General features: G+C 40.6%; 1 protein-coding gene across 1 annotated transcript; it reads left to right on the top strand.

The window, feature by feature from the left end:
* Window positions 1-8,953: 8,953 nt before the first annotated feature.
* KIF2B (kinesin family member 2B) lies at window positions 8,954-11,004 on the top strand. The gene is given in 2 exon segments (XM_065897161.1): window positions 8,954-10,682; window positions 10,685-11,004. Coding segments are annotated over 2 exon segments (2,049 nt in total).
* Window positions 11,005-11,847: the final 843 nt, after the last annotated feature.

Raw genomic sequence — 11,847 nt, 5'->3', positions numbered from 1 at the left:
AGGAAGATAGACAAGATGAAAAGGCAGAAGGCAGGGTACCAGATGAAGGAACAAGATAAAACCACAGAAAAACAAACAAATGAAATAGAGATAGTCAACATTCCAGAAAACGAATTCAGATTAATGATAATGAAGATAATCCAGGACCTCGGAAAAAGAATGGAGACAAAGATTGAGATGATGCAATAAATGTTTAACAAAAACCTAGAATAATTAAAGAACAAACAAACAGAGATGAAAAATACAATAACTGAAATGAAAACTACACTAGAAGGAATCAGTAGCAGAATAACTGAGGCAGAAGAATGGATAAGTGACCTGGAAAACAGAATGGTGGAATTCACTGCTGCAGAGCAGAATAAAGAGAAAAGAATGAAAAGAAATGAAGACAGCCTAAGAGGCCTCTGGGACAACATTAAACCCAGCAGCATTCTCATTGCAGGGGTCCCAGAAGGAGAAGAGAGAGAGAAAGGACCCGAGAAAATATTTGAAGAGATTGTAGTCGAAAACTTCCCTAACATGGGAAAGGAAATAGCCACCCAGTCTAGGGAGTGCAGAGAGTCCTAGGTAGGATAAACCCAAGGAGAAACATGCTGGGACAAATAGTAATCAAACTGACAAAAATTAAAGACAAAGAAAAATTATTGAAAGAAGGGAAAAATGACAAATAACATACATGGGAACTCCCATAAGGTTAATAGCTGATTTATCAGCAGAAACACTGAAGCTTCTGCCAGAAGAGAGTGGCATGATATACTTAAAGTGATGAAAGGGAAGAACCTACAACAAAGATTACTCTACCTGGCAAGGATTTCACTTAGATTTAATGGAGAAATCAAAGCTTTACAGACAAGAAAAAGCTAAGAGAATTCAGCACCACCAAACCAGCTTTACAACAAATGCTTAAGGAACTTCTCTAAGTGGGAAACACAAGAGAAGAAAAAGACCTACAAAACCAAACTGAAAACAATTAAGAAAATGGTAATAGGGACATACATATCGATAATTACCTTAAATGTGAATGGATTAAATGCTCCAACCAAAAGACACAGGCTTGCTGCATGGATACAAAAACAAGACCCAGGGCTTTCCTGGTGGCGCAGTGGTTGAGAGTCCGCCTGCTGATGCAGGGGACATGGGTTCATGCCCTGGACCAGGAAGATACCACATGCCACGGAGTGGGTGGGCCCGTGAGCCATGGCAGCTGAGCCTGCGCGTCCGGAGCCTGTGCTCCACAACGGGAGAGGCCACAACAGTGAGAGGCCCGCGTACCGCAAAAAAAAACCCAAAAAACAAAAAAACAAGACCCATATATATGCTGTCTAAAAGAGACCTACTTCAGACCTAGGGACACATACAGACTGAAAGTGAGGGGATGGAAAAAGATATTCCATGCAATGGAAATCAAAAGAAAGCTGGAGTAGCAATACTCATCTCAGATAAAATAGACTTTAAAATAAAGAATGTTACAAGAGACAAGGAAGGACACTACATAATGATCAAGGGATCAACCCAAGAAGAAGATATAACAATTATACAGATATATGTACCCAAATTAGGAGCATCTCAATACATAAGGCAACTGCTAACAGCTCTAAAAGAGGAAATCAACATTAACACAATAATAGTGGAGAACTTTAACACCTCAATTACACCAATGGATAGATCATCCAAACAGAAAATTAATAAGGAAACACAAGCTTTAAATGACACAATAGACCAGATAGATTTAATTGATATTTATAGGACATTCCATCTGAAAGCAGCAGATTACACTTTCTTCTCAACTGTACACAGAACATTCTCCAGGATAGATTACATCTTTGGTAAAAAATCAAGCCTCAGTAAATTTAAGAAAACTGAAATCATATCAAGCATCTTTTCTGACCACAACGCTATGAGATTAGAAATATATTACAGGGAAAAATGCGTAAAAAACACAAACACATGGAGGTTAAATAATACGTTACTAAATAATCAAGAGATCACTGAAATAATCAAAGGGGAAACCAAAAAATACCTGGAGACAAATGGCAATGAAAACATGAGGATGCAAAACATATGGAAAGCAGCAAAAGTAGTTCTAAGAGGGAAGTTTATAGCAATACAAGCCTACCTCAAGAAACAAGAAAAATCTCAAATAAACAACCTAACCTTACACCTAAAGGAACTAGAGAAAGAAGAACAAATAAAACTCAAAGTTAGCAGAAAGAAAGAAATCATAAAGATCAGAGCAGAAATAAATGAAATAGAAACAAAGAAAACAATAGCAAAGATCAATAAAACTAAAAGATGGTTCTTTGAGGAGATAAACAAATCAATAAACCATTAGCCAGACTCATCAAGAAAAAGAGGGAGAGGACTCAAATCAAGAAAATTAGAAATGAAAAAGAAGTTACAACAGACACTGCAGAAAGACAAAGCATCCTAAGAGACTACTACAGGCAACTCTATGCCAAAAAAATGGACAACCTAGAAGAAATGGACAAATTTTTACAAAGGTATAACCTTCCAAGACTGAACCAGGAAGAAATAGAAAATATGAACAGACAAATCACAAGGAATGAACTTGAAACTGTGATTAAAAATCTTCCAACAAACAAAAGTCTGGGACCAAATAGCTTCACAGGTGAATTCTATCAAACATTTAGAGAAGAGCTAACATCCATCCTTCACAAACTGTTGCAAAAAATTGCAGAGGAAGGAACACTCCCAAACTCATTCTATGAGGCCAGCATCACCATGATGCCAAAGTCAGACAAACATACTTAAAAAAAGAAAATTACAGACTAATATCACTGATGAATATAGATTGAAAAACCCTCAACAGAATTCTAGCAAACAGAATCCAACAACACATTAAAAGGATCATACACCATGATCAAGTGGGATTTATCCCAGGGATGCAACGATCCTTCAGTATATGCATATCAATCAATGTGATACACCATATTAGCAAATTGAAAAATAAAAACCATATGATCACCTCAATAGATGCAGAAAAAGCTTTTGACAAAATTCAACACCAATTTATGATAAAAACTCTCCAGAAACTGGGTATAGAGGGAACCTACCTCAACATAATAAAGGCCATATATGACAAACCCACAGCAAACATCATTCTCAATGGTGAAACACTGAAAGCATTTCCTCTAAGATCAGGAAAAAACAAGGATGTCCACTCTCACCAGTATTATTCAACATAGTTTTGGAAGTCCTAGCCACAGCAATCAGAGAAGAAAAAGAAATAAAAGAATACAGATTGGTAAAGAAGAAGTAAAATTGTCACTGTTTGTAGGTAACATTATACTATACATAGAGAATCCTAAAGATGCCACCAGAAAACTACTAGAGCTAATCAATGAATTTAGTAAAGTAGCAGGATACAAAATTAATGCACAGAAATCTCTTGCATTCCTATACACTAATGATGAAAAATCTGAAAGAGAAATCAAGGAAACACTCCCATTTACCACTGCAACAAAAAGAATAAAATACTTAGGAATAAACCTACCTAGGGAGACAAAAGACCTGTATGCAGAAAACTATAAGACACTGATGAAAGTAATCAAAGACGATACCAACAGATGGAGACACATACCATGTTCTTGGATTGGAAGAATCAATATTGTGAAAATGACTATACTACTCGAAGCAATCTACAGATTCAATGCAATCCCTATCAAATTACCAATGGCATATTTTACACAACTAGAAAAAAATAACTTAAAATTTGTATGGAGACAGAAAAGATCCCAAATAGCCAAAGCAGTCTTGAGGGAAAAAAACGGAGCTGGAGGAATCAGACTCCTTGACTTCAGCCTACACTACAAAGCTACAGTAATCAAGAAAATATGGTACTGGCACAAAAACAGAGATATAGGTCAATGGAACAGTATAGAAAGCCCAGAGATAAACCCACGCACCTATGGTCAACTAATCTATAACCAAGGAGGCAAGTATATGCAATGGAGAAAAGACAGCTTCTTCAATAAGTGGTGCTGGGAAAACTGTACAGCTACATGTAAAAGAATGAAATTAGAACACTCCCTAACACCATACACAAAAGTAAACTCAAAATGGACTAGAGACCTAAATGTAAAACTGGACACTATAAAACTCTTAGAGGAAAACATAGGAAGAACACTGTTTGACATAAATCACAGCAAGATCTTTTTTGATCCACCTCCTAGAGTAATGGAAATGAAAAGAGAAATAAACAAATGCAACCTAATGAAACGTCAAAGCTTTTGCATAGCAAAGGATACCATAAACAAGATGAAAAGACAACCCTCAGAATGGGTGAAAATATTTGCAAATGAATCGATGTACAAAGGATTAATCTCCAAAATATATAAACAGCTCATGAAACTCAATATTAAAAAATCATAGAACCCGGGCTTCCCTGGTGGTGCAGTGGTTGAGAGTCTACCTGCCAATGCAGGGGATACGGGTTCGTGCCCCGGTCTGGGAAGATCCCACATGCCGCGGAGTGGCTGGGCCCGTGAGCCGTGGCTGCTGAGCCTGCGCATCCAGAGCCTGTGCTCTGCAACGAGAGAGGCCACAGCAGTGAGAGGCCCACACACCACCACCAACAACAACAAAAAAATCATAGAACCCAATCAAGAGATGGGCAGAAGACCTAAATAGACATTTCTCCAAAGAAGACATACAGATGGCCAAGAAGCATATGAAGAGATGCTCAACATCACTAATTATTAGAGAAATGCAAATCAAAACTACAATGAGGTATCACCTCACACCAGTTAGAATGGGCATCATCAGAAAATCTACAAACAGCAAATGCTGGAGAGGGTTTGGAGAAAGGGAACCCTCTTGCACTGTTAGTGGTAATGGAAATTGATACAGCCACTATGGAGAACAATATGGAGGTTCCTTAAAATACTAAAAATAGAATTACCATATGACCCAGGAATTCCACTACTGGGCATATACCCAGAGAAAACCATAATTCAAAAATATATATGCACCCCAATGTTCATTGCAGCACTATTTACAATATCCACGTCATGGAAGCAATCTAAATGTCTATCGACAGAGGAATGGATAAAGAAGATGTGGTACATATATACAATGGAATATTACTCAGCCATAAAAAGGAATCAAATTGGGTCATTTGTAGAGATGTGGGTAGACCTAGAGCCTGTCATACAGAGTGAAGTAAGTCAGAAAGAGAAAAACAAATATCACATATTAGCACATATATGTGGAACCTAGAAAAATGTTACAGATGAACCAGTATGCAGGGCAGAAATTGAGACAGAGATCTAGAGAACAAACGTATGGATACCAAGGCGGGAAAGCGGCCGGGGGTGAGGGTGGTGGTGTGATGAATAGGAGATTGGGATTGACATATATACACTAATATGTATAAAATGGATAACTAATAAGAACCTGCTGTATAAAAAAATTAATAAAATTAAATTAAAAAACAAAGAAAAACACCTGAGAGGTTTGTCTCTCTCCTTCCCACTCTCTCTCTATATGTATGTATCTCCAAATAAAACAAGTTAAACTTGGAAACAAATGAGACCTCCTAAGGAACTATTTAAGAGAAAATAGAACTAAAAGGGTAAAAAGCCCTGAAATATCTTAAAAGACCTTTATGGGTATGCTGGGCAGCAAAACAAACTTTAGTCTCTGATTTTTTCACTGTTACCCCAGACCTAGTCATCTACAAAATTATTGGCTTAGTTGTAAAAATATGGTTAACTGGGCAAAGCCCTAGTCTGCATAATTTTGAGAGAGGGCTAGCTTTTTCAAAGGTAAAGGTTTAAAAAGAAAAAAACAACTATTAAGCACCTTAAAGCAGCAATGTTTTCAAATATATAATTTAACTTAAAAAACAGAGGGATTAAAACATTTCCCTAATGCCCTTAAAACTAAGAAAAATGGATATATAGTACAGCTTTATATATCAATAATTTGGCAAATAAAATTAATAATCATAAAAACACAACTAGGTAAAGCCCTTTCTCCAATCCCTCTGCTGACATTCAACATCTCTCTGAAGTGCACACTACATACTTATCCAACACCACCCCCTCCAAACTTCTTTTCAAAATGTAAGCTTAGGGCTTCCCTGGTGTCACAGTGGTTGAGAGTTTGCCTGCTGATGCAGGGGACACGAGTTCGTGCCCTGGTCCAGGAAGATCCCACATGCCGTGGAGCGGCTGGGCCCATGAGCCATGGCCACTGAGCCTGCACGTCCGGAGCCTGTGCTCCACAAAGAGAGAGGCCACAGCAGTGAGAGGCCCACGTACCACAAAAAAAAAAAATGTAAGCTTAACTAATTTTTTTTTTTTTAACTAACTGAGCATCCAAACCTAAGTTTCTTTGTCCTGCCAATTCCTCACAAATGTATTGTTTCTTTGTCTAAAAAGTATAAAAGCTATCTGCTTTGGGCACTTCTTAGGTTCCATTTCTATGAGACCTCTGTGACATGATTAAAACTTGTCTTTTTTACTTGTGTTAATCTGTCTTGTGTCAATTTTATCATTAGTCCAGCCACAAGGACTCAAGATGGGTAGAGGGGAGAGTTTTCTCTTCTCCAAAAGTAGGAAGTGTTATCTAACTTCTGAGTTGTTCTCAATTGAAATTTCAAAACTGTATTTTGTTTGGTACTGAAGAGAGAATAAGTCAAACTTGCCTTCAAACACTCATAATACCAGATATTGATTTGACCCTTTTCCAATCCCTCTTCCCCTCCCTCACTTTGCTCCTCTATCTTCTTAAAGAATTACTATATCTTTCTAGAGTCTAGAACATTAGTATACCATGCAATTGTGGATTTCAAATATCATTTTATTCTACCTTCCTTTAAAGGCTTTCCTCATTTCCCCACACCTAACTTCTACTAAAACCAACCTCCTTTATTACTCTTCTCTCTCTTCTCCTCTCCCACACCTCATACTCTGCCAAGTGAGTAATTTAATTTTTCTTCTGGACCCAGAAAAAGTGCCTTTACTATTTCACCCTTTATATTCTTTCAGCTGCCTTAAAAATTAGTAAATTCACCTTCCTGAGCATTGAAAATTATTAAATACCCTGCTGAATGTATACAACATGAGAAACTCTATGAGTCCATTTTGATGAATATTAGAAATATGAAATTAATAATATCATCAATGGCATTAACTCTAACACTACAGAATTTCTTTTTTTTAACATCTTTATTGGGGTATAATTGCTTTACAATGGTGTGTTAGTTTCTGCTTTATAACAAAGTGAATCAGTTATACATATACATATGTTCCCATATCTCTTCCCTCTTGTGTCTCCCTAACTAAATTTTTAAGTAAACTTTCCATTTAAAAGAAGTCAGTTGGGACTTCCCTGGTGGTGCAGTGGTTAAGAATCCACCTGCCAATGCAGGGAACACGGGTTTGAGCCTTGTCTGGGAAGATTCCACATGCCGTGGAGTAACTAAGCCTGTGTGCCACAACTACTGAGCCCGCCTGGTACAGCTACTGAAGCCCACACACCTAGAGCCTGTGCTCTGCAACAAGAGAAGCCACCTCAATAAGACATCCGCTCACCAAAACGAAGAGTAGCCCCTGCTCGCCACAACTAGAGAAAAGCCTGCGCACAGCAACGAAGACCCAATGCAGCCAAAAATAAATAATTTTTTTTAAAAGTCAGTTTATAGTTAAGAACTTATTTCCATATGTTACTTGATCCTAGGGAGGGTTGTAAGGGCACCATGATACTTCATGCTACTATGGAGCTGTCACTGCAATTACCCCCAGACTCACAGCCCAAAAGACAATGTGGTACTAGGGGAAAAAGAAAGTTCAACTTAAAGTGTCACCTTAATCCTCATGTTGGCCTCTCTGGCAGTTGGTATAATTTTTGTTGTTTTTTGTAAATCATCCTACAGAAAAAATTGCAATCTTGCCAGAATATACTGCCTCTGATCATTTTAGCTGCCTTCCCATCTCCCATTCCCCAAGTCCCCTCCCTCCGCCCACCCACACCAACTTCTTAAGGACACACACACACATTGCAGGGTAAGGAGAGGGTATAAGATGAATCATCTCTTTCTACCAAACGTCTTTCCTTTCCAAATTATAGATAATGAGGCCAGAAGTGTAATTACTGAAGGAGTTTGGAAAGATAATTGCTGAAATAATCTCAAAAATAGTGGTGACTGTAGTGAGTACAATGACTCACTTTATAGCTGTCAGAGCCACTTGGAATGTGATAAATAGCTTATGTTTGCAAACCGAAATGCTGCATCAAACGAAGTTCCATATCAGCAAATTACCACAAGAACCTCTTACAGTCAACTCATTTTGATTTTGTAATGAGAAATCCCATTAAAGAGGAGTAACTTTAAGTTGTGACTGAAGTTGTAAAGCAGGGGAGGGACAGAAAAAAAAAATGGAAAATTTGAGGGAATTTTTCTGGGATCCTCTCCTTGAAGCCTGTAATTTGCAGGCAGCTCTACCTTCCTTGTTCCCATTGATCACCGGAGGATTGTGAAGTTTAAGGTAGCATTCACTGGTTCTCAAACTAAAAGCACTTAGCTTTGAGATTGCCGGTCAAGACTGCAGGGGAGAATGGATATTTCTGAAGCTTAGGCACAAGTGGCCGTGGAACACACACCCCATTCCCAACTCTTATCCCTATGCTCTCTGTGCAGAGAGCAATTTCTCTATTCCAGCTGCTTCTGCACCTAGCACCTAGCATCACGAACGATGTGAATTTTTTCCCACCACCTCTCATCCAGAGGCCCTAGGCTCTGCCACCTCTTTTTCTCAGTGCTTTGTCATGAGAGTGGCCCCAGGCCAAGCCCTAGTGCTCACAAAGGTAGGTGCAAACCCGGAGTGCACTCAGTGCTCTGGGCGCTTCAGTCTGGCTTGGGCTCAGGTCCTGCTGCTCCAACCCCAAGGAACCCTGGAAGCGAGCCCTGACACCTCCATCACTCACCATGGCCGGCCAGTTATGCCTCCCTGTCTCCCCACGCCTCTCTTCCGTGAAGCCCTTGAAGCCGCACTTCAGAAACATCCAAGTGGGCATCTGTGTGGCTATACAGTGCAGCGATGGGCAGATCCACCTGGCGGTGGTCACAGAGGTCAAAACACAAAACGCTTGGGTCACGGTAGAATGGGTTGAAAAAGGAGTCAAAAAAGGCAAAAAGATTGATCTAGATACAATATTCCTGCTGAATCCAGCGCTGGCGTCTGCTGAGCACCCCATGCCGGCCAGGGTGTTGCCCTCCTTGTCTCTAGCGCCCTCTTCGGCCATCGGGAACTAGCAGACGGCCACGCGGTGGATTGCGACGATCCCCCAGAAAAACGAAACGCTCTCAGGGGACAGTCCGGATGTGAGAGTTCCCAGCAGTCTTTGCCTGATGAAGCAGAAGAAGTCTCCCTGCCTACGGGAAATTGAGAAACTGCAAAGGCAGCGAGAGAAGTGCAGACGGCTGCAGCTGGAGATCTGAGCTCAGCACGCCCTGGCTGTCAACACGGGAAACCCCAACTACGAGATTCAGAGCATGATCCAGGAATGCCGCAGGCGCCTGGACTGCAGCCAGTTGTCGGGCCCGGAGCCACTGGAGGACCACCGCATCTGCGTCTGCATGAGGAGGTGGCCTCTCAACCATCGGGAGACCACCATGAAGGACCTGGCTATCATCATCATCCCCTCGGACAAAGTGGTCATGGTACACGAGTCCAAACAAAAGGTGGACCTTACTCGCTACCTGGAGAACCATTCCTTCTGCTTCGACCATGCCTTCGATGACATCGCCTCCAACGAGTGGGCGTACCAGTTCACTGCCCAGCCACTGATTGAGTCCATCTTCCGCAAGGGCATGGCTACCTGATTTGCCTATGGGCAGATGAGCAGTGGGAAAACACACACCACGGGTGGAGCCTTTTCAGGAAGGGACCAAGATTGTTCTAAAGGCATTTATGCCATGGTGGCACAGGATGTCTTCCTCCTGCTCAAAACTTCTGTTTATGAGAAGCTGGACCTCAAAGTCTATGGCACATTTTTTGAGATTTATGGGGGAAAGGTGTATGACTTGTTGAACTGGAAGAAGACGCAAGTCCTTGGGGATGGCAGTCAGCAAATCCAGGTGGTTGGGCTGCAGGAACAAGAGGTGTGCTGTGTGGAGGACATGCTGAACCTTGTGGAACTTGGGAACAGCTGCCAGACTTCAGGACAGACATCAGTCAATGCCCACTCTTCCAGGAGCCACGCAGTGTTCCAGATCATTTTAAAGTCTCGAGGGAAACTGCATGGTAAGTTTTCCCTTGTTGACTTAGCTGGGAATGAAAGGAGAGTGGATACTGCCAATGCCAACCGGAAAAGACAGCTGGAAGGAGCAGAGATTAACAAGAGTCTCCTCGCACTCAAATAATTAATCTGGGCTTTGGGTCAGAACAAGTCTCATACGCCATTTAGAGCCAGCAAGCTCACACAGGTGCTCCTGGATTCCTTTATAGGCCAGAACTCCTCCACTTGCATGATTGCTACTATCTCTCCAGGGATGGCCCCTTGCAAAAACACCCTCAACACTTTAAGGTATGCCAATAGAGTAAAAGAAATAACTCTAGATTTAAGGCCTCGCCATCGTTGTCTTTATCCCACTGAACGTGAGGTGCCAAGGATGTTGGAAAATCACATGAGAAATTCAGAAATGTCCCTTCAAGGAACAAATTTATTAAAATGCCTTGTACGCAGAGTGAGGAGGAGGAAGAGACTAAAGAAATCAAAGCACTATCCTCTCCACTAATGGAGGATACAGAAATCTCCTGGAAGGAATCAAGCCAACGGCCAGGGAATAACATCCAGGAGATAGCTGATGGGGTAAACTGTAATGTTGATTTTTGCATTGCCCAGTTATTGTCCATTTTGGAGCAGAAAATAGGTATTCTGACTGAGATTCAAAGGAAACTGAAATTATTACGAGCTGACCTTCAAAAGGAGAGCAAGCATAGTGAAGCCAGTGGTGAGAGATCAGACCTGAAATGATGGATACAGTGCTGCAGTTCCTAAGTCTCTTATAAAGGAAAGCTGCCTAAATTACCTAGATATAAAGATCCTCCTGGAGAGTCTAAAACCTCTTAAAATGTGGTTTTCAGAACTGTCCTCTTTCTTCTTCCTTTGTATTTCTGTAATTTGTTTTTATTCTGTGGGTCAGTGGTTCTCAACTTGGAACCATTTTACCTCCTAGGGACATTTGGCAATGTCTGGAAACATTTTCGTTTGTCAGAATTGGGTGTGCGGGGAGTGGTGATACTGGCAAGTAGTGGGTAGAGGGCCAGCGATGCTGTTAAACATCCTACAATATACAGAATAGCCTCCTACAACAACTAATTATCTGGTTGAAAATATCAATAGTACTGAGGTGGAGAAACACTGCTTTAGAAGAACCTAGCTGTGATGAAACAAGATTCTCTAAATTTGTGGCTGAGAAGGAAAAATATTGCAGTCCCTTTAGGACTAGAGTCGGAATACACCAAGGGGTGCACAATTGAGTAAATCTAATGATACCCACTCATGAGTCTTTTTCTGCTGCATTTGTGTGTTCATTCAAATGGTTTCTAAACTCTAGACATACTGGGGAGGTGAGAGTGGAGAAAGGAAAGGTTTTATTTAAGAGACTTTGTATGAGAGCCTAGAATTGAGAAGGATTTTGTTTTTAATCTTTGAGTTGAAATTGCAAAGCACTGTGCTTCCTGAGAGTGATAAAATAAAGTATGTGTGTTGCAAAAGCATTGTGTTGCTAACTATGGTGTCTTTAAGCTTTTTTCTTCTTCTCACTCGCTTTACCAAATTTTGTGCTTGCGTGATTCACATAAAAAGCTTTCTCCT

Source organism: Phocoena phocoena, chromosome 19 (assembly GCF_963924675.1).
Source record: "Phocoena phocoena chromosome 19, mPhoPho1.1, whole genome shotgun sequence".
Classification (NCBI taxonomy): domain Eukaryota; kingdom Metazoa; phylum Chordata; class Mammalia; order Artiodactyla; family Phocoenidae; genus Phocoena; species Phocoena phocoena.
The sequence above is the reverse complement of the archived record's forward strand: the minus strand, read 5'-3'. Positions and strand labels throughout refer to the sequence as shown.